General features: G+C 54.5%; 3 protein-coding genes across 3 annotated transcripts; 1 reads left to right on the top strand and 2 right to left on the bottom strand.

Moving 5' to 3' along the window:
* Positions 1-1,182: 1,182 nt before the first annotated feature.
* LOC119049390 (torsin-1B) lies at positions 1,183-7,155 on the top strand. The gene is made up of 5 exons (XM_037145403.2): positions 1,183-1,531; positions 2,804-3,069; positions 4,357-4,532; positions 4,966-5,093; positions 5,815-7,155. The coding sequence occupies exons 1-5, from the start codon at positions 1,198-1,200 to the stop codon at positions 6,054-6,056; spliced, it is 1,146 nt and encodes a 381-aa protein (XP_037001298.2). The 5' UTR covers positions 1,183-1,197; the 3' UTR covers positions 6,057-7,155.
* Positions 7,156-10,059: 2,904 nt separating this feature from the next.
* LOC119049298 (torsin-1A) lies at positions 10,060-18,554 on the bottom strand. Its single transcript, XM_037145312.2, has 5 exons — positions 18,301-18,554; positions 17,485-17,750; positions 15,114-15,289; positions 14,891-15,018; positions 10,060-10,634 (listed from the first exon to the last, which is right to left on the bottom strand). The coding sequence occupies exons 1-5, from the start codon at positions 18,479-18,481 to the stop codon at positions 10,384-10,386; spliced, it is 1,002 nt and encodes a 333-aa protein (XP_037001207.2). The 5' UTR covers positions 18,482-18,554; the 3' UTR covers positions 10,060-10,383.
* A 1,240-nt stretch (positions 18,555-19,794) lies between these two features.
* CUNH9orf78 (chromosome unknown C9orf78 homolog) lies at positions 19,795-26,394 on the bottom strand. Its single transcript, XM_037145200.2, has 9 exons — positions 26,252-26,394; positions 25,834-25,893; positions 24,687-24,738; positions 24,487-24,557; positions 23,887-23,964; positions 23,089-23,286; positions 22,227-22,363; positions 22,014-22,112; positions 19,795-20,469 (listed from the first exon to the last, which is right to left on the bottom strand). Exons 1-9 carry the CDS (start codon positions 26,332-26,334, stop codon positions 20,378-20,380), a joined length of 870 nt encoding a protein of 289 aa, XP_037001095.1. The 5' UTR covers positions 26,335-26,394; the 3' UTR covers positions 19,795-20,377.
* Between the last annotated feature and the right edge of the window lie 3 nt (positions 26,395-26,397).

Genomic DNA, 26,397 nt, shown 5'->3' with positions numbered 1-26,397 from the left:
CCAGGGTAAGGCTGTCTCCTCAACACAGCTCAAAAGACCTGATGATTGGGCCCTGCCCAGCAGTCCAGTTCCCCGTCTTCACACCCCCACACCTCAGCCATGTGGGGCTCCATGTCCCGGGCTCTCGCTGCCAGTCCATTGCACGCCCTACTCCTGCCCGGACCACCCAGTGTGACCACCCTAACCCTCCCCTCCTCACTCTTCAGGACAGAACTGATACATAGAGGAGGAAGGACTTCCCCAGCCTACAGACTGGGAGAGGTGTCTCTCTGGTGTCCCACCTCGCGGCACTGACCACCATGTCCGCAAATTGTCTGCTTGCCCGTCTGTCTCCCTCAGCAGACTGAGAAGTCTGTGCGAGCAGGGGCTGTCTGTCCTGGTCGGTGCTGTATCCCTAGAGTAGAGTACTGACCTGACACAGCCAGTGTTTGTGAAATATGTTGATGGATGAACCAATTTCAGCCAAGTCTGAGCTGAGGTTACCTGGACCACAGCGATAGCCTCCTCAGTAAGCCCAGCGGCCACCGTGACCGCAGATCTAGCCGGCATGCTCTCTGTGTAAAACCTTCTGTGGCTCCCTATTACCCTCCAGAACAGAGGCCAAAGCACTTACAGCACTTGCAAGTCTTCCCCTTCCAGTTTCTGCCTATTTCTCAATCCTCATTCTCACCAGCCTCCACCAGGTGGAATATTTCCAGTTCCCCAAATGGCATATCTGAATACTTCGTTCTGTGTAGAACATGCCACTCCCCACTTTGTACCCGGTGAGCTCTGTCGGTTTAGACAGCAACCTTCCCTGCTCTGCGGCCCACCTGCTGCCTTCCCCACGGCCCAGAAGCTCCAGAGAGCTTCCAGCGGTGGGAAGCCGACTCCCCACCGCTGTCTCCCCAGCACACAGCACGGGGCCTGCTTTATGCAGCTGAACGAAGGAACAGGCTTCTGGCTCTGCCAGCGCACGCCAGGGCTCGTCCGTCGTGCTGAGTCCCTGGTGCTCAGCCTGAGTGTCCAGGATATTTCGGGAAGGCAGGCAGGTGGGTGGACAGGAGAAACGCTCATCACGGCTCCAGGAGGAGTGGGGATGAGAAATCAAAGCGTGCGATCCAGGAGAAGCTCGTAAGAAAACAAAACCGAGAAAGCTAGGCGTGGGGCTCGACCGAGGCTAAGAGTGGCGGGACACCTTTTGTGCCACTCACAAAGATGGGGCCGCAGAGCCGCGCCCCTCTCCAACTTGGCACTACCGGGGTGGGCGGGGTCCGAGGCGGAAGTGACGCACACGGAATTCCGGCCCCGGTCCCTCCGCGGCGGGACCCTGGGTGCGGAGGAGAGGCACGCTGCGACCGGAAAATGGGGCGGCTCGGGGCTCGTGCGGCGCTGTGGCTGCTGCTGGGGGCCGAGGCGGTGGCGGCGTTCGAGCCCATCTCCGTGGCCCTCGCCATCGGGGTCGCGTCCATCTACGTAGCCTACCGACACCCGGCCCTGTACTGTCACTTCGCCGAGTGCTGCGGCGAGGAGAAGCCGCTCAACGCGTCGGGTACGGCGGGTCGCCTGGAGGGGCGCGAGGGACGCAAGGGACAGAACCCAGCGGGCATCCGCGCCTGGCACACGGCTCACCCGAGGTGGGGGGAGGGAGAGAGGGCAGATGGGGCCTCCGTTTGGATTCCAGCCCTGGAAGCCGTGCCTTCTGTCTAGGTAAGAAACATCCCATCCTGTAAGAATTTTTATTAGTTTATGTGAACCAAACTGACGATAATTGCCAGGAAGCAAACTCTCAAGGGATTGAGAAAATGCTCCGGAAAATGGCAATTTTACCATTTAGTTTATACATCAGAATCAAAGGGGAAGATGGAAGGGGTTACCTGAAATTCATTGGTGATAGATTAGGGAGGGAGGAGAGAGCAAAGAGGGGAAACCTTTGAGATTGGATAAAGAATAAAACGAGTCAGGCATATACTTGTACATTTGTGGGCATCGGATAGCTAACAGTCAAGCAGTTAACATGATAATAGAAAGGGGGTTGCTGGTGTCTGCTCCCGCCACTGTGGTTGTGCCGAGGGGTCTGGAGAAAGGAAATTGCCCTGCCTTTCCAAAGCTGCGGTCCCTTGGCCTCAGGTGCAAAGAGGCTGTAGGCAGGCCCAGGCTCCCTTGAGGTAATGCTCGACCTTTGTCAAGGACGCCACAGGCCTGGCAGTGACTACCTACTTTTATTTAGAAAGTTTTCCTTTCAGCCTCTGAGTTTATCAAGCCCATCATGGAGGCGCCCTCTGAGCCAGCCAGGTTTAGCACGTGGCCCTTTTTCGCCCACATTTCCAAGACATTCTCCAGCCTGCGAGGCTCTGCCCCCATTCCTGTCTAAGTGTCTGGGCTCCTTGGAACTCCAGGAAAAAAACCGAAAGCGGAGAGGCCGACCCTTCTGTGCCACGTCAGCCCTTTTTAGGTAGTTCTCACATTTGCAGTTTGCCCAGAACGCCCATTTTAGCCCTAGGCTTCCTCAAGGCAGCAGGGGTGGCTGGGGAGACAGCTTGCAGCTCAGTCAAGAGGGCTCATGCTTGGCTGCACGGACTCATTAGCCTCCTTGTCAGACACTTGCATGTTAAGGACAGAATCTAGTGTATTTCCTTGCAAGTGGCATCATGTGACTCTACAACCCACGCTTCCGCCCCGTGGCCAGCCCTGGGGTCTGCCTGAGACCCTGCCGGACCTCCCACCACTCTGCGCATCTCCTCGGCCAGCTGCGAGCCATGCTGCCTTTCTGGTGCGAGTCTGACGTGCGTTTTTCTCTCTGTCCTGGGGTTGGCTCCTGCAGGCCTCAAGCTGCAGTTGGAGGAGAAGTTGTTTGGGCAGCACCTGGCCACAGAGGTGATTCTCAAGGCGCTGACTGGCTTCAAGAACAACAAAGAGCCCAAGAAACCACTGACTCTTTCCCTACATGGCTGGGCTGGCACAGGCAAGAATTTTGTGAGCCAAATTGTGGCTGAAAATCTTCATGCAAAAGGCCTGAAGAGTAAGTTTGTCCACCTGTTCGTATCGACCCTGCACTTCCCTCATGAGCACCAGATAAAACTGTACCAGGTAAGGGAGCCCTGCCGTCCTGCCCACCCGCTGCTCCTGCAGCAGCCCCAGGCCCTGTTGAGTTAAGGCACCCACCCCGGTGACCCTTGGCCGTTCGTACAGCTCTCCTACAACTTTTTCCTCGCTCAGTTCCAAAGTGACACAGTGGTGGAGATGATACTCCCATTAAGGGATGGTGGCAAGAGAAGTGAGGTGACTTGCTCCTTACAGTCTTCCTGACCGGGGAGCAAATCAGAAACCAGAACCTGTATCTCCTCACTTCTAGGTCGCAGGGTATCTACTTTCTGCAGGGAATGAGCACGTTCGGCGTTCCCATCACAGCCCGTGGCTGAGTGGAGCCGTCTTCACCAATAAGCGGACAAGCAGTTTGCTTGGGCACGGCTCCCTGGAAGGCGCCCACCTGGCCTCTGTGACTGGCGATGCGGACTAGAGCGCTTGCCCCCCACCCTGTAGCTTGACTCCCTCCGCTCCGCCTGTCCTTCAGGTCCTTGGCATTGTTTCCTCCCTTCAGATGAAGGCCTCAGAGCACTGAACCTGAAGACGGTTTCTCCTTTTGAGATATTCTTTCCACATTTAATTTATGCCAAGTTGTCTAGTACGGTTCTCATTGTAATGCATGTCACCCTCAGAAAGGGCAACATTCCCGCTGGTGGGCGGGGATTGAAGTGAGAAATGGAAACTGAACTGAACAAGAAAGTGAAAGCAGATGTGAGGTGGGGAAGGCTGCCAAAAGCATCGTTTTCTCGCTTTCTGAGTTCTTTGAGAAATCACTCAAAGAAAGAAGGGTGAAGAAATGAGGGCGCCTCTGGAGCCTTTCACATTTGGGGTCGAGAGCTTGTGACTCACGTGTCTTTTTGTTTGTTTCCAAAAAAAGCTTGGGAAGAAATGCTGCTTTTAAAAAAATTATTTGCTTTTAGAGAGAGCGGAAGTAAGGGGAGAGAAGGAGAGAAACATCAATCAGTTGGCTCTCATAGGCCCTCAAATGGTGACCTGGCAGGCAACCCAGGCCTGCGCCCTGACTGGGAATCAGACCAGTGACCTGTTGGTTTGCAGGCCGACACTCAACCAACTGAGCCACCCCGGCCTGGGCTAGTTTCCGCTTCTAATAGATAATGTTGTGGAAGAGCTGCTACCCAGTGAATGGAGGTTAGGGTGCAGTTTCTAAGAGTTCTTTGTTAAGTCCCAGAGAGTTCTGATTTTCCCCTTTCAGGGCTCGAGGGCTAGGGTAGCACTTCTGCAGCCCCTGGGCCCATCCGTTGAGCCTGCATGTCCTCTTTTTTGGCGCAGGACCAGTTGCAGGGGTGGATCCGGGGCAACGTGAGTGCCTGTGCGAGCTCCGTGTTCATATTTGACGAGATGGACAAGTTGCACCCCGGGATCATCGATGCCATCAAGCCGTTTCTGGACTACTACGAGCAGGTGGGCGGCGTGTCTTACCGGAAGGCCATCTTCATCTTTCTCAGGTTAGTGGGAAGAAGGGGTCTCTCTGGGAGGCACCTGCCCTTCCTTCTCCCAGGGCTAGAATGACATTCTGGTGACCAGCAGGGACAAGAGTGCCAGCCTGGCAAAAGCGACTTCCTGATTTCTTTGACTTTTGGGTACCAGCCTGGCACAGAGAGAGGGCAGGACAGAGTGAATGAAACAGTTGCTGGAAGCGGGCAGTTTCGCTCCCTGCACATGCTGTTTTGGGGCTTGTGAAGAATCAGGGCTACGTAGCAAGTTCTGGAAAAGCAGGTGTTGAGCTGCTTGGTGTTAAGCAGGCCCCGTGTTCCTTTGTCTAGTGGCACTTAGTAAATATCCCTTAGTTAAGAATAAACCTTAGAGCAAATGCGCTTCCTGGTTAGACACAGAAGTCTTCACGTGTGATTTTAATCTTTGTCTCGTGGGCGAAACCAGCAACGCAGGTGGAGACCTCATAACGCAGACGGCCCTGGAGTTCTGGCGGGCAGGAAGGAAGCGGGAGGACATCCAGCTGCACGACTTGGAGCACGTGCTGTCCGTGGGCGTCTTCAATAACAAGCACAGTGAGTCCGGCAGGGTCACGGGCCCCCAGCCCTGCGCCTTCCACGGAGCCGCAGAATCTGCTGGTCTCTGTGGCTTTGCTGAACCAGGGGCTTTTTTTTTAGAGGATTTCTCAGGGTTTCTATGAAAAGTAACCTCACAGATGGTCTCACCAGAAATCCCTGACTGCACAGGCCATGCTGGGCAGTCATCCCAGGCACGTGGCTTCTTTAGTAAAAGGCTTCTTTTTGCCTTAAGATAGTCCCGCCCCTTGTCTCTGTGCGTCTAGGTAACACACCTTTGGAACGCTAGAGAGGTCCTCTTTGAGACCCCTCAAGGGGGCCGCTGCCCTGGACTCTCCTGTGACCCAGCCCCGCCGGGCTTTGGCAGGCCCCCTTCAGGCTTCCTCGCCTTCTCTCGTAGTTCCAGAGGCGGAGAGAAGGCTGCCAGCTGTCATTCAAGGAAGCATTTTTCTCAGTCTGTTGAGATCTTGCTTCCAGGTATGTCCTGTCTTGGGCCCAATAAATTTTTATGGAAATTCTCTGTAGGTTTGGCCATCCAAACCTGTTCTAGAAGCCGGTTAGCAGGCAGGGGTAGCCAGCCAGTCCTTACGGGAGGCTCGTTGCATTCTCGACAGAGAGGTCAAGGGGTAACGAGAAGAGTATATCGTGGGTTGGGATGAAAACGGGCCCCGTCGGAGCGGAGAGTTCAGCCAGGTGACCACGACGGCGTCTCGTTCTGCAGGTGGCCTGTGGCGCAGCAGACTGATAGACAGGAACCTCATCGACTACTTCGTTCCCTTTCTGCCCCTGGAGTACACGCACGTGAAGATGTGTGTGCGGGCAGAGATGCGGGCCCGCGGCTCGGCCGTGGATGAGGACGTCGTCAGCAGAGTGGCGGAGGAAATGACGTTCTACCCCAAAGACGAAAAGATCTACTCCGACAAGGGCTGCAAGACTGTGCAGTCCCGGCTGAGTTTCTACTGACCTCTCATCCGACCGGGGGAGGAGGCAGCTGGGAGCTCTGCCGGCCCAGGCCTTGCCTTTCGGAATCGCTCTCGATTGGGGAACTCAAGAGTTAAAGGTTTTGCCTTAGGTGATGGGCTTCCAGGTGCGTGGAAAGCGGTTATCCCAGGAACTGGGACGCACAGCCTGGAGCACTTCGACCTTTGTGCCCGGGGTGTCCGCCTGGGATGCAGATGGTGTCAGGTTGTTGGTAACAGGGAAAGGAGTACTGGGAAGGTGGCATCTACACTGCAACTCTTAGGATTAACCGTCCTTCTGAACCCCTCGTCCGCCCTTTCTTCTCCTTATAAAAATAGTCGCTGGCCCTGGCTGGTGTGGCTCAGAGGGTTGAGCACCAGCTGGCGAACCCAGAGGTCTCTGGTTCAATTCCCAGTCAGGGCGCACGCCGGGGGTGTGGGTCCTGTCCCCAGTTGGGGGTGTGCAAGATGCTTGCACAAGTGAAGCTTCTCTTCCTCTTTTTCTTCCCTTTCCCTCTCTCTAAATCTTTGAAGTATAATAAGTAGGCTGGTTTGAGGAGAGATGTTAGGACGGTATTGAGGGCACGTAACCTGCCGTCTTCTCAGATCGCTGGGGTCTGATCGAAGTGCCCGTACAGACCCATCCCTGAGTCTACGACAGGCTGTGGTAGTGACAGGCAGCGTGGACACCGGGTTCGTTTTCGGGCACCCCTGGTGGGACACCGGCACTGCCGTCCAGTGAGTCTGGGCGTTGGCGGGGAGTCCCTTTGGCTGCCTGGCCTGGGGGGCCCTGGGGTGCAGATTTGGAAACAGTCCTCCGAGTCGCTGCACCGAGCCTGCGAGTCCCGCGGTGACAGGTGCCTTCTGCGTTGCGCGAGGACGCGGGTGCTACCGAGCGCGGCTGGTGCGCGTGCATCACAGGCGGAAGTACTGCCCATAGGAATGCCAGGGTTTTTCGAGGGTGTGTGTGTTTTTATAATTTTTTATGTATGAATCTTGGAGAACACAAATACGGGATGTTTCTTATTTTAAAACATGGAGAGGATACAAATGGAATAATTGCCTATTTTATCAGATATTCTGAAAATAAATGGTAAAATGTACTGTGGTGTGGTGGTGTGTGGTCACAGTGATAGAACAGAGGGTCCTGGGTGTCCTCTGGCAATGGCACCCGCTGTGGCGGCGCTGGGCCGGACCTCCCCGGTCGCTGGGGGTCGGACTGGACTCCAGCCAGCGTGACGTGTCACCTCGTAGTTGCGACGGCACCGCAGACGCCAGGAGGACGTGCGGCCCTCGGGTGTGGGTGTGGCAGGAGGAGCGCTGTTCCCACACAGAAGGCCTTCCGCACAGAGGGTCACGCTGAGTCCTTTACAAACGCCAAGGTGGGCCCTGGCCGGTGTGGCTCAGTGGACCGAGCACTGGCCTGTGAACCAAAAGGTCGCTGGTTCTATGCCCAGTCGGGGGACAAGCCTGGGTTGTGGGCCAGGTCCCTGGTTGGGGGCGTGAGAGGGACATCAGCTTATCTCTTACATTGATGTTTCTCTAAAAGTAAATAAAATCTTTAAAAATAAAAATGCCGAGATGAGGCTCACATTTTGTAGTACAAATGCTCAAACTGGAGCTAAGTTACACTTCTGTGATAACCTTTTGGGTGTCTGATCAGGAGACAAGATTCTCTGTTTACAGTGATGCAACAAACCCCGAGCACTGGCCACCTTTGGACCGCTGTCTGGGATTTGTAACTTGAAAAGGCCGCAGTTGACCACGGCCCAGCACCCCCACCCACCCAACCCTCACGATACAGACAGGAGCCTGAACTGACCCAGTGAACAGGAAATAAAGCCAAGATTTTAGCATGTGGGATGTCACTTGCAAATTTCCCCTAGTTGGCGTATTTGGTAACTGAACGGTCTGAGTGTGGAATGAAGGCTCGTCCACCACTAGGGGGCGGGGCTCCTGTGTCCTGAACATGCCGGCTGGCGGTCCGCATCACGCAGAATCAGCGTTTACCTGGGGAAAACAGGCTGTCGCCCCCACACAGGTGCAGTTAAATGGGAGTAGACTTGTCTAGACTCCAGTCATACTTTCCTGTGTGGACAGAGAGAGCTGGACTTGTACCACATTCTCCCGAGATCAGTGGAGGAAGGACTGACATGGGGAGATGGGACTGCTGACCCTCCTGGACCTGAGCGTGGCCGGCTCAGACCAGGAGACCTCACTGCCAGGTCTTGCCGCCAGAACTGGAAATACAACCCGAGCGGCCAACCAGACCCCAGCCCACTCGCACTTCCCCTGGCCCCCCATCGCTGCCAGTGCATCGCCAACAGCTCCGAGCAGCAGCTGGCAGACGGCAGGTTCATCGTACCCACCCCCTCATCCCTCAGCTGAAGGTGCTGTGGTCCCAGGAGACGGACGTTCTAGGCCTGGCCCAGCCCGCCTCTCCACCCTGTAATCCTCACCTACGGAGACAACTTTCTGCGTTTAATCGGGGGACCTCTGTGCTCCCTCACTGGGGGCCCCAGGTGTGGGGCTGCCATCTCCAGATGAATGATTAGCCCTCATCTGACTCCTGGGGACATGAAAACAGGCCAGCCTTGGCTCAACATCAAGCACTTTCTTCACTCCAAGCAGGCGACAGGGGCCCGAGCAGCCTTGAGCCTCTGGACAGCCTTGGTGGCCGTGTGGCAAAGGGGTCCGGCGTGGGCCCCGCACCCAGGCTGCCAGCCGACCTGTGCCTGCTGAGCCCCATCCCTGAGCGCACGGCGTGGGCACTCCCGCCCGCATGGGCATGTCTGTAGGGCCTGTGTGAGGTGCCAAACGAGGTGTGTGTGGGCTCCACGCTTCTGCCTGGCATCTCTGGACTTGAACCCCACGGCCGCGTCTCAGGAGCGACGGGAACCCCGCCATGGGGCGCTACACCCCCTACACCTGGGGGAGGAGCCGGGGCTGTGCGCCGAGCCTCAGAGTCTCCACGTTAGAAGTTGGACTTCACATCACTCCCAACCCTGACTGCTCAGGCGGGGTCATGCCTCACAGCTGAGGTGTGAGAGGCCCACAGGGGAGGGACTTCTTTGAAAATGTGCTCGGCCCTGGCCCGGTGGCTAAGTGAGCTGAGGCATCTTCCTGTACACCAACCAGAAGGTTGTGGGTTCAGTCCCTGGTTGGGGCGTGTATAACCAGTGATGTTTTTTTCCCTCTCGTATCAATGTTTCTTTCTCCCGTCTTTAAAATCACTGACCATGTCCTTGGGTAAGGATTTCTTTTAAAGTATTCAGAAATTAGTTTTATTGTAAACTGGTGGGTGGCTAGCTATCGGCATCAGTGAGGATATTGTTCTTGGCATCCTCAAAGGGGGGTGTCGCTCAGCTTCCCTGGAAGGCACTGGGCGTTCCGATCCAACACAGAAAGTAGCAGTAAGTGAGCGAGGCCTTAAAAAAATATGGCGGCACCTGCCAGGTAGCACGCGGCTCCTTCAGGAATGGAGGGCCGAGGAGGGCCTTCCCTGGCAAAGCTCAATGACCAGCAAGTGACAAGTGGACATACTTTCAGGGACACTAACAAGTGTTCCGAGTTACAGGCTGCGAACCTTTGGGAAAGACGTTTAAGCCTTCTGCGTGTCCACTTGCATCCTTGTCCTTCATCTGAGTACTTCTCCGCCCTCCCCTGGCCCGGTAGCTCAGCCGACTTGAGCATCATCCCCATTCACCAAGGTTGTGGGTTCGATCCCTGGTCAGGGTACATGCAGGAATCAGTTGAAGACTGCATTAGAAGTGCAACAAATCAATGTTTCTCTCTCTGTCTAAAATCAATAAAAAATTAAAAATAAGCAACTACAGCACTGCTCCTTGCGATGGTTACCCTGCGACATGTCTGGTCACTGCTGTGGCCTCGCTCCCCACATCCTGCAGACCACGGGCTACGAACTCGGGCTTCTTTTAGCAGCAAAGACGTCACAGTGCACATTATCAAGACGGGCACTTGAAAAAAAGCACACTAAGCCAGCCAGGTCGAGTCCGAAAAGCTTTTCATAATGTTAAAAACCATTTTAAATAAAGTTATCACATTCTCAGTAACTTTTTCATCCTTCCTTGAAACAGAAACTCTTGAAATTAAAACATGATCTTTAAAAAATCACGAGCCGACCCCAGTGGGCTGGGAGCGGCTCCTTCCTTCCCAGAGGCTCCTCCGGGGGCTGCTGGGGGCTGCGGCCCGCGGGGCGGAGCACGACGCCCGGGAAACAGGACCAATTCATCGGACTCCTGCCCAGACGGGGTGGGGCGGTGCTGGGGAGGCCGGGGTGTTGCAGTCTCGGGGGGCCGGCGTCGGCGCCCTCAGTCATCGTAGTAATAATCCAACTTGGTGAACACGGTCTTGCAGCCTTTGTCGGAGAAAACCTTCTCCTCTTTGGGGAAGAACGTCATCTCCCCGGCCACTCTGGTCACGATGTCCTCGTCGACGCCGTAGCCTCGGGACTGCATTTCCACCCGGATGCACATTTTCAGGTGTTTGTACTCCAGGGGGAGGAAGGGGACGAAGTAGTCGATGAGGTTTCGGTCGATTAGACTGCTGTGCCAGAAGCCGCCTGGGAAGAAGAGAAAGGTGCCGTTCACCCGCCGGCCGGCCAACCGCCCACCTGGCCGTCCAGCGCACGTCTCCTGGGTGCCAGGCCCCGGCCTGGGGCCCCGCACCTGCCCTCAGAGCTCAGGTCCCAGTGAGACGGGAGACGTGACCGTGGGGGGACGCCCTCCTTACACGGTGGGCTCTGTGAGGCCTCCTCAAGATGTGACTCTCGGGTCTGAAGTGCCCTGGGGCAGCCGAGAGGGACAGGAGCGGCTCACGAAAGCAGGGAAGGTGAGGCGTTCCCAGGGAGGCACCAGGCTCTTCTTTACTCCGGAAACACGCAACTCACTGGAGTTTCGGTGGCGGGATTAGCAACAGGGTCGAAACCCACTGCTGCTGCCGGCGCACCCACACTGCACAGAGTGTTGGGGGGGGGTCCAAAACTAGGACCCTCGGAGTGAGAACACGTGACTGCCCCTCCCCCAGTGGGACAGGAGTGGCTCTGCACGCACAAAGCCTCCAGCCACACCTCCCGCAGGCTTCCGGGCCTCCTGACCCCAGACACACTCGGTCTCCAGGATGTGGGGCCACTGGGCTGCACCCAGCAGGCCCCCCAGTTTCCCTTCCGCTCTGCCGCTTCCCTCTCGTGCCTGCTTCCTGCCCCGAGTCTGACGCCATCACTGACGGGTGGGGTTTTTCACACCAATCGATTCTCTGGTGCCAGCTGGGTGTCCCACAGTCCAAGTCAGGTCTGACACCATCGGCCTGGAGACAGCGTCAGATCCCACGGTCCAGGGCTCAGCACCCCCATTCTGGCCAACTGCAAGTCCAGGTTGTCACCTGTGCTGCTGACCGACTAGCTACAGAGGTTCCAATGACCCCCTCCTGGGGTTCGATTAATTGGCTGGAGCAGCTCGCAGAGTCGGAGAAACATTTTACTCAGCAGACTGCCAGTTCATTATAAAGTCACTTAACTCAGGAACAGCCAGGTGGGAGAGACTGATAAACATAGTCAACAACAGTGTCATAACCACGTGCGGTGCCAGGTGGGGACTGGAAGTCTCGGGGAGCACTGTGTGGAGTGTATGACTGTCGGATCACCATGCTGTCCACCCGAAACCAATACAAAAGAGCAGAGAATGACAACCGCCATTGAGGGAGGGAGGGAGGGAAGTGGGGAGGAAGGGAGGGAGGAGAAAGACTCAGAGTGAGGCATGGGGACGGGACACGAGCCTCGGTGCCCCCTCCGAACGGGCTGCAGACAAGCCCGGGCCCTCCACATGTTCGCCACCCGGAAGCTCTTTCAACCACACTTTTTCCCCAGTTTTTGTGGAGACTCCATCACACAGGCGTGACTGAGTCCACCTCTGATCACAGGTCTGTTCCCCTGGAACGCAGCCCTGCCCTCGGGTACTTTCCAAAAGTGCCCTCATTAACACAAACTTGGGTTGTGACAGAAAGCGGTTTGATATGAGGCAACCTTTACGTCTCTGTTTTCACTTTGCACATTCCAAGGGTTTTAGGAGATCTGAGCCAGGAACAGGGACGGAGACCAAACACATACTTCTGATTACAAACCACGGCATCACAGCTGGGTGTGAGTGCCAGGACGGGGCGGTCTGGGCCGTAGGAAAGAACAGGGCTGAGCGCTGCGCAGGTCCCACGTCTGCGGCACCCTGGGGTGGGGTGAAGCCCTGGGCTGAGCGGACAGGGCTCTGCCCTCCCGTGGTTCACAAGCCAGGAGCCCCAGCAAGCCCGTAAACAGACAATTCCACGCAAGGCCAGAGGCCTGGCAGAGGCGGCGGCCTCCGGGCACAGAGCGAGTGAGGAACCAAGCACTCGGAGACCCGGGGAGAGTGCTGGCAGAACAGGCGACCTCTACGGCTTTGGAAACCACCTATGGACCCTCCCCAATTTGTATCCTCAGCCTGATGCCCCCTGAAACTCCCACGGAATATCCAGCCGGCAGCTCCTTATCTCTGCCGAAAGCCACCGACAGGCACCGCTCACCGGACAGGCCCCTCGTCACACACCCCCACCCCGACACACCCAGCCCCGAAGTCTGTCCCCCTAAATGGCAGTGCCGCCCTTGTAATTGCAAAACCAGATCCTCGACTGTCTCCCTCTCATTTCTACACACAATCCCTGGGGAAATCCTAGTGTTTCCACCTGCAGAGTGCACCCTAATCTGACGACGTCACCATCCCCACCGCCACCCCTGGCTCCAAGCCCCCAGCACTGCTCCCTGGGCCGTTGCGGCAGCTCCTGGCTTGTCCGTCTGTTCTCTGCCCAGCAGCCAGAGAGGTCCTGGTACAACTAGGTCCCATCACGTCACCGTCCGCTAGAAACCCCCCCGGGGCTCCCTCCCCACATGGAATCAAGCCCGAGGCCCCACCATGGCTCCCGGGCCGGCTCCCTCTTACCCACCCTGCTCTCCTCCGTTCCTGCTGGACTGGCTCCCATTCCCGGTGCACTCCCACCCCAGGGCTCCAGACTCGCTGTCCCTCTGACGTCCACGCGGCTCCCAATGTCACCTGGCAGAGAGCCTTCCCTGACCTCCACTAAAACTGCAGCCTATTCTCCTCCTAGGACCGGACCCCCCTTTCTTATTTACTCCCCTCCCTGTTGGGGGGGAGCGGGGGGTGGAGGAAGACGCGCCCCTACCTCCATTAGACACCGAGAGACCCCATCACCCGCCACACGTCCTCACTCATCACCACCAGGACGTGAGCCCAGGAGTAAGGATTTCTGTGTTCTTGTTCACTATGTGTGCCCAGTCCTTAGACCAGGGCCTGACACCGAGCCGCTGCTCAGGGAACACTTGTCAAAGGAATGAAGGAGGGAGAGTTCGGCCACCTGCCCAAGGCCACAGTCAGTCCACGGCACAGCCAGGCCTGCCTGATTCCGGAGCTCCAGCCCGGCGGCCTGCTGGCAGTCCTGGCCTCACCTGCTGCGGTAGTTGGGCTACGGTTTCCACTGCGTGTGTCCATACTCTTTCTGGCCAAGAAACTACTGAACATACCATAAAATATTCTTCTATTAATAACATCCCAGTTGCACACATCGACACAAAACATCCCACGCTGTTCATGCAACCGCAGAAGTACGCACTTCTTGGCAAGTCTGTTTCAAAGAACTTTGCTTCGTAGTCTCAAGAACAAACGCAAGCAAAGGAGACTCTAATAGCAACAGTCACGATGCACAGGCTTTACCCCCGAGGTCAGCCTCCACCACCGTGGCTTCCCACCTCCAAGGGTTCAAGGTCTAAGGTACAGGTGGCAAACACAAGGCCCGCAGGCCAAATCCACCCCTCCACCTTGTTTTATCCTGTTCAGCACTCTATTTCCACCAGGGGGCAGCACTGAGCTCTCACTTAACTGTTAAGGAGCAGTTACATGTACACAGTCCTAACATTACATTTGGCCCTTTGAAGGCAACTGCAAGGCTGATGCGACCCTGGTGAAGATGAGCCTGACACCCCAGGTCTAAGGTGTGTGACTCTCGGGAAGAGCAACGGGCTGGGTAGCTAAAGCCTGGGCTCTGGAACCAGGGACCCCACCAGGCTGCGCGGACTTGGGCAGCCTATGGTTCTCTGAGCCTCAGCTTCCTCCGCTGTAAAATGCGGACGGTAATAAATAACTTCTATCCCACAGGGTTCCTACAAAGTTACAGAAAAGGTGCAGGTAGAGGGTGTCACCCGGTGCCTGGTACAGAGCAAGGGTCCAGCCACCTGCTCGCTTGGGCACAGGACCTCAGAGCTCCGGGCCAGCGCACAGAGAGAGGGGCCCATGGCAACCTGCCTTGCTCAACCACCTGCTTTTCTTCTACAAAGAAAACGATCTGGCTGAAGAAAACAGGACCTGATTTTCAAGAACTCCATGATCAACAATTTCCCTCTTTCTTTAAAATAGCACTTCTCTTGCCATGCCCAGTGCGGCTCAGCGGACTGAGCGCTGTCCTGTGAACTGAGGGGCCACGGGTTCCATTCCCAGTCAGGGCCCGTACCCGAGCTGCAGTCCAGGTCCCCATTTGGGGGTGTGTGAGAGGCAATCAATCCATGTTTCTATCTTTCTCCCTCCCTTCTCCTCTCTCTAAAAGTAAATAAAATCTAAGACTATAGTCTTCGGGAAAAAAAAATAGTGCTCCTCGGGGTGAATACATAATACACTATACAGATGAGGTATTATAAAATTGTATATCTAAAACTACATAATTTTAGTAACCAATGTCACCCCGATAAATTCAATGAAAACATAAAAATAAGTGCCCCGCACTCACTGTTCTTGTTGTTGAAAGCCGACACGGACAGGGCGGGCTCCATGTCTCTGAGCTTGATTTCCTCCCTCTGCCTCCCGCTTCTCCAGAAGTCCAAGGCCACGTCCGTGATCTTTTCCGCTCCGGCGTTGCTGCGAAGTGAGTGTGGGGAACGAGGGCTGGGTTCCTCCCCCAGGCCCAGGGGCTGGGGCTCAGAGCGCGTCCCTGTGCCCCAGCCTGAACGTACCTGAGAAAGATGAAGATGGCTTTCTGGTAGGAGACCCCATCCAGGTGGTCGTAATAGTCCAGGAAAGGCTTGATGGCGTCGATGAGGCCCGCATGCATCTTGTCCATCTCGTCGAAGATGAAGATGGACCTCGCACAGGCACTCACGTTGCCGCGAATCCACAGCTGTAACTGGTCCTGAAGGGCAAGGGGGGGGGGACCAAAACGGACTGCTCAGCCAGCGAGATCCCGGCGCCGGGCACGGCACGGGCTTCGACACTGCTGCGTTTACCAGCGCTTACTGTGGTCTCGGCACCGTGCTAGGAATGGAGCTGACAAGCTCCTGCGGTCCTCTCCACAACCCTGCCTAGCAGGCATGTTGGACCCATTTCACAGATGAGGAAACCGAGGCACAGACAGCTTCATCAGCTTGTCCAAGAATATGAGGTTACAAAATTACTCCTTGAACTGCCTTGGCCAGGTAGTTCAGCTGGTTAGAACACTGTCCAGATACACCAAGGTTGTAGGTTCAATTCCCATCAGGGCACATACAAAAAAGCAACCAATGAATGCATCAATAAGTGGAACAACAAAGATTGATGTATTTCTCTTTCTCAAATCGATAAATTAAAAAAATGTTTTAATAAAAAATGACAAAATTGCTATGTGGCAGAACTAGGACCTGAATCCTAACCTGCCTGATACCAATGCTGAGGCGCTGGACGGCTGGTCGTTTGCCATTAAAATGAATGGCGGCATTAACACGTTTCCTGTGCATGGCAGCTCATCTAGAAAGAAGGCAGAGACCCAGCGACCTACTGCGCCGTTCAGCCCCTAGAAGAGCCTTGAGAGGGCGTCTACGTTTCCCACGGGGAACGCAAGAAATGCAGGCTTACGGGAGGCGGCTGGACCCCAGGGCACCGTGCTCTGGGGTGAGTGTGGTGAGCAAACGCCCCCGAGTTTCTAGAATAATGCTCGGCAGCTGTGCTTACACAGAAACATTCCCTAAAAACACATTCAGGCACTTAAGATACTAGGCAATCAAGGTAAGGAAAAAAGACCCTTTCGATTGGAAATCGGAGCCAGGGTGCTCTCCCAGACTGTACCCCACGATGTGAGGAGGGGAAATGAGCTGTTTTCTGAGGGCGACTCTGGAAGTTACGACGTCGGTCTTGACTTCTCTTCAGCTTTTGCTCAGCTCCCGTGACTACGGTTACAATGTTCCGCCGCACACGTCACACCTAAGCGGTAATTCTGCTCTGCAGGCAGGGGCCAGCCTCTCGGTACTGGGGCCCCCTCAGGAGAGCTGAAATAACTTGAGGGGGGCCCAGAGCAAGTCACTGTTTAAACAAGGACTCACGCAGACCTGCTGGGCTCCGGCTGCCATGGTTTTCCCACTCTGCCACGCGACTTTTGGGCAAGAACAAAGCGCGCGTTGGGCACTGAGTGCAGGTCGGCCCCTGCGGTGAGCACTGTTCCCACGGCGCATGGCCGTGGTCTCCCAAAGCCCATCGATGCTGTGCACAGCACCACAGCGTTTCCTACGTCACAACTAAGGAAACCGAGGCCCGGGGAGGCTAAGTATCTTGCCCTAAGTCACACAGCTATTAAGCGGTAGAGCCAGAATGCTAACTAGAATGCCCAACTTATCTCTAATGGAACTTTCCCAGTGTTAGGACTGAAAGTCGCACACCCTGGGAACCCAGGGCAGTTGGCGATCCCCACGTTCAGCAAGCAGACGGGAAAAACGGGTTCCATGGGTGAGGGCTACACTGCTGAGTGTCCTGCTGCCTTGCAGGTGCGTTACATGGATTTAAAAAGGTGACAGTTAACACTTAATTTGAACACTCATAGGCCAGGCAAGTACCATGGCACATACTTGACAGCTCATTGATTTCTCACATCTCCCCCCCAATTCTATAAATGAAAAATCTGAGTCTCAGAGAGGTTAGGCAACATTTGCAAGATTGCACAGCTGGTAGGCTAGAAAGTTAGGACTCAAATCCAGGCTCTCGGACATAGAACAATAAGCATTCTGCAACACTGCAGTCAAACAAATTTAGGCCTCTCTAGAAACGCTTCCTCTTTCACAAAATGAGTTAGATATGATGATCTTTTAAAAGCTGGATTTGATCCCACCCATCTCTAAAATCCTATGACCCCACTTACTAAAACGCGTATCACACTGGGCCTGTTTTGGAAACCACAAAGTTTGACGGTGTAACTGCTTGGTGCATCTGAAACCCTCTGTAACTTCCACGTTTCTCAATGGCGAACTGACACATGTAGCTAATTTCAGGGCTCACTCAACAGGCAATTCCCAAATACCATCCCACAACCAAGAGACCACAAACTGGGCCCCATCCGGGGAGGGCTCCGACTCCTGAGCTTGCCTTATACAGGGTGAGGTTGGAGGCGTGCGGGAAGTGCAGCGTGGCCACAAACAGGTGCACATAGTCACTGTTCAAACCGCCCTCGTAAATGTTCTCCGCAATGATCTTGCTGGCAAAATTTTTGCCGGTGCCGGTCCACCCGTGTAGGGAGAGGGTGAGAGGTTTCTTGGGTTTCGGGTTGCTTATGAAGGCAGACAAGGCATTTAAGATGACTTTCTTGGCAAGATGCTGTCCAAAGAGCTTGCTGTCCAGGTCCTTCTGCAGCACTGGGAAAAACAAAGCCGGTCAGGTAGCGGGTGGGGGCGCTCGGCTGGCAAAATTTAAAGTTTACAGGATCACGGAGACAGCACCTCGCCCGGGGATGGCCGGTGGGCCCAGGGAGACCTCACTCTGCTAGTCTGCCCTGCACAGCCCTGGACGGAACCTGGCTCCCTTCCGGAAACGGCCCTTGGCTCCTCGGTTGCCAGCGTGCGCCCCTGACACCAGACCTGCTCCTCCCGCCCCGGGCCGTGCAGGGAGGGTCCCCACCATGCTTTCTGTCTCCGGCCGGGAAGGAGCAAAGCTCTGCCTGGAGGAAGTGTGCAACCATCCACACCACCCCGCTTCTGCGTGAAGCAGCCCAACCCGAAGCTCGCCTCCTCAGTGTCCGAGCAAGTTCCGGGCTGTCTCCGGCGGTGGATCCTGGGGCCAGGCCCCACCCCGCACCCCGGCCACTTCGGTTCCCTGTCCCAGCCGCGCCGGCCTCAGCTCTGCCCCGGCTTCCTGCGCTCCCCGCCCCAGTCCTAGAGGCAGCCCCCAGCCGCCGCCCCGTCCCACCTTCCCGGCTAAGGCTCCGCTTCTGGCTACAGCACTCGGCAAAGAAGCAATAGAGGCGCGGGTAGGAGATGTAGCTGGTGAGGACGCCGGCCAGGGCCAGTCCCAAGCTGATGGGCTCCACCGCCCGCACCGCCAACGGCGCCAGCAGCAGCAGGCCCAGTACAGCCCGGCCCAGCTTCATGCCCGGACCCCCGCCGCCCTGCGCGTCCTCGAGCCTTCCGCGGACCCGTGCTCCCGCCAGTCAGTGCTTCCGGTTCCGCCCCTTGGCCGCGGCCATCTTTGCTTGGGATGGTCTCTTTGCGACGCCCTTGCCGTCATCTTTGTGAAGGGAAAAGCCCCTTTCTGCTTCCGGGAGATGAGCACCGGAAGCTGTTGCAGGAGGCCAGTTTTTTTTTTTTTTTTTTACAAGAATAGAAAAAAAAGTTTTAGATTTACAGAAAAATTGAGAATACAGAGCACATATGCCCCTCGCACCTGACATAGTTTCCTCTATAATTAACATCTGTATGTTACATTTGTTCCATATGAACTAGTTCAAAAACTCACTGAAGTTTGTTCAGATAGTTCCTTAGTTGTTACATAATGTCCTGCTTGGGATCCAGAATCCTATCCACGAACTCATGTTTAGCTGCCATAGCTCTGCTTAGGCTCTTCTTGGCTGTGAGTGCTTCTCAAATGTTCCTTGGTTTTGATGACCGTGACAGTTCTGGGGTGCGGGTCAAATATTTTGTAGGATGCCCCACAAATTTCACCACCGGAATTTGTCCGATGTTTGTCACATGGTTAGACTGGAGTTACGGGTTTGGGGAAGGAGCACACTTTACAGAGGTACAGTGCTATTTTTATAACATCAGATCAGGCCTTTCAACATGATTAATGACTATCGCTGATGACTTGCATCGACTGGATGAGGTGGCGTTTGTCAGGCTGCTCCACTGGATTGACATCCACTCACATACTCATCCTTTTGAGGACTGCCCATCTGTCAGGTCACAGACTAGACCCTGGGGATTCAGGAAAAAGATTAGGCACATGTGACTCCTGTGCTTGGCTTCACCTTGCATTCTGCTGGAGCGGGAAAAGAGTGCATGAGAAAACAATCTCGGTATTGCAGATGAGAAAGAAAACCAAGGCTCCGAGGGACAGCGATTTGGCCAGGGATATAATAAGCTGGGAGCAGGGATCAGATCCGACCCCAAAGCCAAACTTCAATAACCACAATGCGCATGGCACATCGGCCCCGGAGCCACCCACCCTGTCATTCCTTCACCCCAAACTGTTTAAATGCCTCAGGAAAAATGACAGCACAAGTGGCACCACCCTTGACCGCTAACAGGTTGGAGCCTGTCTGCATCTCCTGAACGAATCGGCAGCTCTTGCTCAGTAACTGTTTTGAGTCTGAGCTGCCTTCTCCTGGGCTCTGCACACACCGCCCGATGTTGCTGCGAGGAGGTACCACGTAAACGAGAAGGCTGGATTCCTTTCACATTTAATACCGAAGTGAGGAAGTGATAGAGACATGTGATTTTCCCTTCTTAATGAAAAGAAACAGGCAACTCTGTAAAAGTCAGAAAATACCCGTCCCTTCAGTCCCATCCCAGATGTTTCTGCTGTCCACTGGATCCACTGGAAACAGCGAAGGCTGCGTTTCTCAACCCCACGCAAGATAATTGGAAGTCGCAGATACAATGACACACATGACAACAAGAGCACAATTTAAAGGGTATTATGTCAACACATGGCTGTTAAGGGGTATTACGCTCAACACATGGCTGTTTCCTCCTGAGGCAAATGTTACAAAAAAGGCAACATATTTACATACAAGATTTAATGAAGCTCACAAGAATGTTTTGCCCCCAAATAAAAAAAAAAAACTTGCATATTGTTTCGTTTTAAAAGGTTACAAAGTCAAAGTTCAAAGAACCAAGCAGGTGAGCAGCGGGACCAACAGCCTGTTCTTGGAACTGCCTGTGAGCCTGCGAGCCGACGGCCAGGTCTCTGTCCAGCAGGCCAGCCCCCCGAGGATGACAGCCTGTGCTATTTACATCCATTCTGCACCTCCCCCCTTTGGCCTCCCTCAGTACCGCCTGTTCATCTTCTTGAACTTCTCATAATGATAGTCATCGGTGGCCTTCTCATTAGCGGGACGCTTGCGGTTCGGGGGGGACCCTGGGAAGGAAAAGAGGAAAAGCTGTTTGCTGGGCTGGAGGTCACTGACAGGCTTCACGTCCACACAGGCAAAGGCCATTCTGTGTAGGAGCCCCCATGCCTACCCTACTGAACAGAAGCATAGTAGGGCCTCAGCAAATACTTGTCATCGGGTGACTGAAAACAGACACATGGCGGAGTCGGGTGCTGGCCAAAACACGCCGACACCAGCATCAGACTGGGTGACAGGTGTGGCTTCGTCGAGTCTCACCTGCCCCAGGAATGGCACTAAATCCGTTTAGACACCACTTCCTCTGGCCCTCACAGCAACCCTAGCAGGGGCAAGTTGCCATCTTTGCTTAGAGCGGTTAGGTGACTGGCTCGAGGTCACTCAGACAGTGAAGGCTGGCTGAGTATGAAACCCAAGTCTGGAGACTCAAGAGTCCTCGCTTACTACGTGTGTAACACGAAGCTCTTTGGGAATCAAAGACCACAAAACCAAGATGTTAATTTCCCAAATACGAAAGAAGAGTGAGATTAACAGGCTGGCTTTTAGGAGCCTCAGATTTCGCCTTTCCTGAGAGCCATCCCACTGTTGATGAAAAGACCACACCCGGTGCAGGCGTCCCTGGGGGGGGGCCCGGCAGATGCTGCTGGAGGGGGACTAAGGAGCACGCCACCTCTCAGGGCTCATTTGGCAACTTCTCAGAATGTGGCCTAAGAACGTGATGTAGGCAAGAATGAGCATCAGAGCATGTTCAAACGGGGAAACGTGGGAAGCAGGTGACGTGCCCAGCCAGAGTGGAACGGTCAGGCCACGGTGCACCTGTCTTTCCAACGGAACGTGATTTGGTCTTTGAAAGAGAAAACATGCACTTACTTTACTGACATGGAGAGGCACGCGGGGCAGGCTACTGAGTAAAGCACCAGGACGCCCCTGTAAGTGTACCTGCAACGTTTACTATCCGTGAATATTAAAAAAGTCTGGCCCTGCCTGGTGTGGCTCAGGGGATGGACGCCAACCTGAGAACCGAAAGGTCGCGGGGTTGGTTCCCAGTCAGGGCGCACGCCTGGGCTGCAGGCCAGGTCCCCAGCGGGGGCGTGTGACAGCCAACCCCACACTGATGTTTCTCTCCCTCTTTTTCTCCCTCCTCCCTCCCCCTCTCTCTGGAAATCAATAAATAAAATCTTTAAAACAAAAGTCTGAAGGTTTTATGTAACATTGTTAACAGTGGTGGCCTTTAGTTGGTACAATTATGAGTGACTTTTCATTTATTTTTATTTATTGAAATTCTCTATTTTTTTCGACCCTGTATTTGACAGCCCAGTGAGTCCTCAGAGCAACCCCCAGTGGCTGGCTGTACTCTTCCTCTTCCCATTTCATAGATGAGGAAACCGAGGCTTACGAAGGGGAAGGTGCAAGGCCATGGCCCAGAGCGCGGACTAAATCCCGGCTACACAGGCCCCCAAGCCCGAGCGCCAGCCCCGCCGCGTCCCACCCTATCTCCGTGGGCCCCTAAGCAAAGCAACCACTGCAGGCAGCCTGCAGCCACCGCCGTACTCACGGTCAGGCTCTGGCTTCTCTGTGTCACCCACTCTCAACGGGCGGGCTTTGGGCTCCTCTTTGTTTCTCCGTATTGGGGCATTGAGCTCCTCATGATAAACTGAACCAAGAGACCAGGGGACACGTCAGACAAAACGAGGGAACCCGGGGACCTCACACCAAAGGGCCAGGGGCAGGGCAGGGGCAGGGGAGGGCTGCTTCCGCAGAGACTCACATCGGTTGTGCTGCACGTAGTTCACTGCCATGTTGGTGGGCACGAAGGACGTCTCACTGTCTTTCTTCTTGTTCTGCTGCTCTGCCAGCAGCCGGGCCTTGGCGTCCTCCGTGGAAATGATGTTTTTAATTTTAGCACTAAGGGGAGAAAGGAGCCAGGCCATGCGTTAGGTCGCCGCACCTCTGGCCCTCAGAAGCGAGCGGCGAGGCGGGCAGCGCACCACTGAGCCAAGACACCATCTTCCCCCAGCACAGCTCTGCGCAGCCTACTGCTCCCTCACAGCTGAGCTCCCGGGGAGCTCTCCGGGCTATCGGGGCTGCGGGTTAGTCTCTTCTGGTCAAGAGGAGACTGAGCCTCCAGGAAGGAAAGAGAACAGCCTATGTAGGCTCAAAGCTAGAAAGGCCCGAGGAGAGGTGAGAACCCAGAGGCCTCCAGCTGCCTCTGCGCCCGAGGATGACTCTGACCATGGCATCTCCTCCAGGGCCATCCCCTTACAGAGCAGATGCTCTGCAGTGCACCGAGGGGAGGGCTGTGGGGTGGTGAGGGCGAGGCCTCAACATTGCTCCCACTGGAATAGAACAGAGGAACGCGGGGGCCCCACGAGAGCAGCTGAGGAGCTACGCAAAAACACTTTTGCTTTCAGTACAAAGGGTCCCTTACGTGTCTTTATCATATATTCTGACCGACACTTCAGAGAAGCTCCTGGGGTCAGCCATCTCAGCCCGCCCGACAGAACAGAGCTAATGCGGGCTTCCAAGGAGACAGGGAAGAAGCAGTCCCCCTGACCCTGAACTGGAAAGCAGAGAGCTCCTCCGCCCGCCCTGGGGCCGGAGAGGGGTGAGGGCAGGGGCCTGAAACGCACTCGATGCCCAGGTCCACCTCAGGGATGCCGCTCAGCATCTGGTTGGAAAGCATCTCCTCTGTCTTCTTCGCCGAGGAGACACGGATGCTTTCTGGGAGTTCGTAAAGGCAGTCCTCTGCGTTCTTGGGCTTCACCTTCTGTTCTTCGTGTTCCACGATCCCTTTCCTCTTCTTCAGCTCCGTTTCAATGTACTTCATCCTGAAACGAGAAACACATGGGTGTCAGGGAGAGGCAGGAGGTTCACCATATGCATCTTTTAAGTTAGTGGTTCCCAGCCCTGGCCCACAGAGTGGTCGGTGATGGTCCCTGCCCTGGCCCACGGGGCGGTGAGGTCCGTGATGAAGTTTTCATCAGTCCATGGAGAGGTGAGAAAAGTAAAACTACCTGTTTTTGTTGTGCTAAAATGTACAATGTAAAGTGCTGATCTATCCCATGAGATCATGTCCCGCCAATCTATTGGCATTATTCTACGTAAGGTTCTTCAAAGACAGAGAGATGATGGGAGAGGGTAGTTGTTTGTTTCACAGCCTTGTTGGCAAAATCGAAAGCGGGCAGTCCACTGTTTATCCCTGCAACGTCTGGGGGAAACACTACTAATCAAGGAAAGTAAGTCTCAAGAACTACTTTTAAGGGACTTTTCAGAGTTTTTCAAAGTTCTCAAGCCTGGGAAGTAGGCCAAGAGGGCCCCCCTGATGTCTTTGGAAAACTCTAAAAATGTCAGCTGTCACTAACTGTCCCGAATCGTGTCTGGCTGGAGCCCACCCCTGATCGCTCACAGCCCAACGCACTGGTACCTACATGTCAGCATCCTCGTCCCTTCTGTTGGTTTCCGCCGAAAAGGACGTCCCCAGGTGGAGGTCTTCCTCTTCGCTGATCCTAAAAGGAGAGAACCGTGAAGCTCAGCCGTGAAGTCACAACTCGGTGAGGCTGAGTTGTGTGTTATACCAATGAACTAGGTACACAACAAAAAAGTGTAATATCCCCGTTACGGCTGGGGGAAAAATACAAGACATGTAAATAAACATATGCAAGCAAACCGTAGGCCTCTGGAGAGTCCTCTAGGGGGGGAAGCAGCAGATTCTCTTATTTTTTACTTTTGTATGTAGTGTTTTTATAATTGTGTTTTTGTGTTTTCTGAAAAAAGAAAAATAAAACCTCCACATGAATCTGAAAGATAATAAACAACGCATCTTTCCAAAAGCAGTGTGCCCACATCTCTCTAAGCTCACCTGTAAAGAGTTTTAGTTTTGCTTTTAAACTATACACCCTTTGCACAGCACAAAGGCTACTTGAAGATGTCCCACAAAAGCCACAGCTGCAGGCCCCAACTCTCTGGGGGCCCCGAGGCCCCAGCAGGGGCTGCAGGTGAATTTGTATCTCAGAGCGTCCTGTACTTACTTATCTTTGCCCCTCTCCTTCAGTTTCTTCATGTCCACCATGCCGCCTGTCTTCATCTGAAAGGGATCATCCTGCAGCGAGCCAACACGGTGGAGAAGAAACATCTAGGTAACTGGCAGCGGATTTTCTTAAGAAAACACAATCATCCTCTGAAGAGCTTCCACATTTTCCCACTGCGTGAGGAGCACCCCATGACTCACCGCTAGAGTGGCCTCTTCTTGCACCTTCTCTCCCACCAGCAAGGCCACGGCACTGAGTAAAACCAAAAGAGAAAGGGAGGGAGTGGGGAGCGGCACCATTCAGAGATGAGAAGGAACACTTAGGACATTTGTAAACTGCAACGTTAGGGCAAGGGTGAGATTTGATGGGTGAGCACCAAAGCCAGCCAGAAAGGCCTACAAGAATAAAATGGCTTGCCCTGGCTGGTGTAGCACAGTGGATTGAGTGCGGGCCTGTGAACCAGAGTATCGTGGTTTAATTCCCAGTCAGGGCACATGCCTGGGTGGCAGGCCAGTTCCCAGCAGAGGACACATGAGAGGCGACCATACATTGATATTTCTCTCCCTATCTCCTTCCCTTCCCCTCTAAAGATAAATAAATAAAATCTTTAAAAAATATAATTAAAAAAAAGAATAAAACGGCTCAACATACACTCTAGATGCCGGGGGTGGGGGAGGTGGAAAGGTTTCGGTAAAGGCATTATCTCAGCTTGGAAATCTCATTTCTAAGATTTTGCCTTCAGGAAAACTAAAGGTAAAGACAAATGTAGGAAAATACTATTATTGCAGCCTTATCTGATGAAAACTTACAAGATGACCTAGAGGTCCTCAAATAGGGAATTAGTTAAATTATGGTATACACTTGTGGTGGAGTATTATACAGGCATTAGAAAAGTTTTGGGGAAAATAACCCACAACGTGAATGAGTGTCTCCAAGGTCATAAGGAGATGAAAACAGCATAGAATAGCAGTTCTCATCATCTTTCTCGAAATAGGGAAGAACATTAAATACTAACACTGGCTATCTCCATGGGTGCTGTTTATTTTCTTGATTGGACTCTTCTAAATTTGCCAGACTCGATGTGCTTCCATAGTTAATTGGGTGCAATAAAAACACGAGTTGGTGACCTGTTTCTGCACCTCTGGAGCAAGCCTCGCGACCGCACAACTCGGGCCATCTAGATAAACGTTGTCAGAGAACGCTGAGCCTCTTCCAGGGCAGTGGAAAGTGCAAAGTGTGCCAAGAAAAGAAGCTACGTTTCAGGAGATATTCTGTGACAGCGACCGGGGCGGGGATGTGTCTATCACGCCCATCTCCTCCTCCTCCGGGTCCCCCTGCGGTACCCACCTCACTCCGTTGGGCCTCTTCCTCATATTCTGCACCTCTCGGGTTTCTTCTAGTTTTAATCTGGGGAAAAAAAAAAAAAGGCAACGTACAGGTTGAGAGAGCCTCTGCGGAACTCGGAGTCAAACAGCAGCTTCGACCGGTACCCTAGCCGGCTGCCGAGTCGCCGGCTCGATGGTCCAGAAGGCGCACGGGCGCCTAGACCCACCGGGAATCAGATGCACTTCCCGTCCCTCTTCCAATGTTGAGGCCTTGGGAGTGGCGGGAGCCCCGATTTCTAGAAGCCCCAATTTCTTCATCCGCAGAAGGGGACAACACCACCTCACAGCTACCAATGTTGTGAAGAGGGAGCCCGGCTCGTGGTGAGTCCCTAAGCCAGCTTCGCTTTTCCTGCCCAGGGGAAACCCCGCTCCAAACGCACCGAACCTCTTTTGAGTCCTGTTCATCTTCCTCCGACTCCGAGTCGGCCCGGCGCCGGCGGAAAGTCTTCCCGGTGACCGGCATAGTCGGTGCCGCTCCCGGTCCGGCCGCTGCCCCGCAGCGCTGTGGCCTGGTCTGCTTCCGGCG

The sequence above is a fragment of the Artibeus jamaicensis genome, unplaced genomic scaffold (assembly GCF_021234435.1).
Source record: "Artibeus jamaicensis isolate MK-2021 breed Jamaican fruit bat unplaced genomic scaffold, CSHL_Jam_final contig_471, whole genome shotgun sequence".
Classification (NCBI taxonomy): Eukaryota; Metazoa; Chordata; class Mammalia; order Chiroptera; family Phyllostomidae; genus Artibeus; species Artibeus jamaicensis.
This window is presented reverse-complemented; position numbering and strand designations above follow the sequence as displayed.

What these genes read in the sequence shown, in the direction of transcription:
- LOC119049390 (XM_037145403.2), top strand. Translation starts at nt 1,198, where the DNA reads ATGGGGCCGCAGAGCCGCGCCCCTCTCCAACTTGGCACTACCGGGGTG. An exon ending in GCCATCTTCATCTTTCTCAG is followed by an intron (nt 4,533 to 4,965) that starts GTTAGTGGGAAG and finishes GGGCGAAACCAG; the next exon opens with CAACGCAGGTGGAGACCTCA. An exon ending in CGTCTTCAATAACAAGCACA is followed by an intron (nt 5,094 to 5,814) that starts GTGAGTCCGGCA and finishes CTCGTTCTGCAG; the next exon opens with GTGGCCTGTGGCGCAGCAGA.
- LOC119049298 (XM_037145312.2), bottom strand. Translation starts at nt 18,481, where the DNA reads ATGAAGCTGGGCCGGGCTGTACTGGGCCTGCTGCTGCTGGCGCCGTTG. An exon ending in CCAACCTCACCCTGTATAAG is followed by an intron (nt 15,290 to 17,484) that starts GCAAGCTCAGGA and finishes CTTGCCCTTCAG; the next exon opens with GACCAGTTACAGCTGTGGAT. An exon ending in GGCTTTCAACAACAAGAACA is followed by an intron (nt 10,635 to 14,890) that starts GTGAGTGCGGGG and finishes TCTTCTTCCCAG; the next exon opens with GCGGCTTCTGGCACAGCAGT.
- CUNH9orf78 (XM_037145200.2), bottom strand. Translation starts at nt 26,334, where the DNA reads ATGCCGGTCACCGGGAAGACTTTCCGCCGGCGCCGGGCCGACTCGGAG. An exon ending in AAGAGGCCCAACGGAGTGAG is followed by an intron (nt 24,739 to 25,833) that starts GTGGGTACCGCA and finishes GGTTTTACTCAG; the next exon opens with TGCCGTGGCCTTGCTGGTGG. An exon ending in AAGGAGAGGGGCAAAGATAA is followed by an intron (nt 23,965 to 24,486) that starts GTAAGTACAGGA and finishes CTCTCCTTTTAG; the next exon opens with GATCAGCGAAGAGGAAGACC.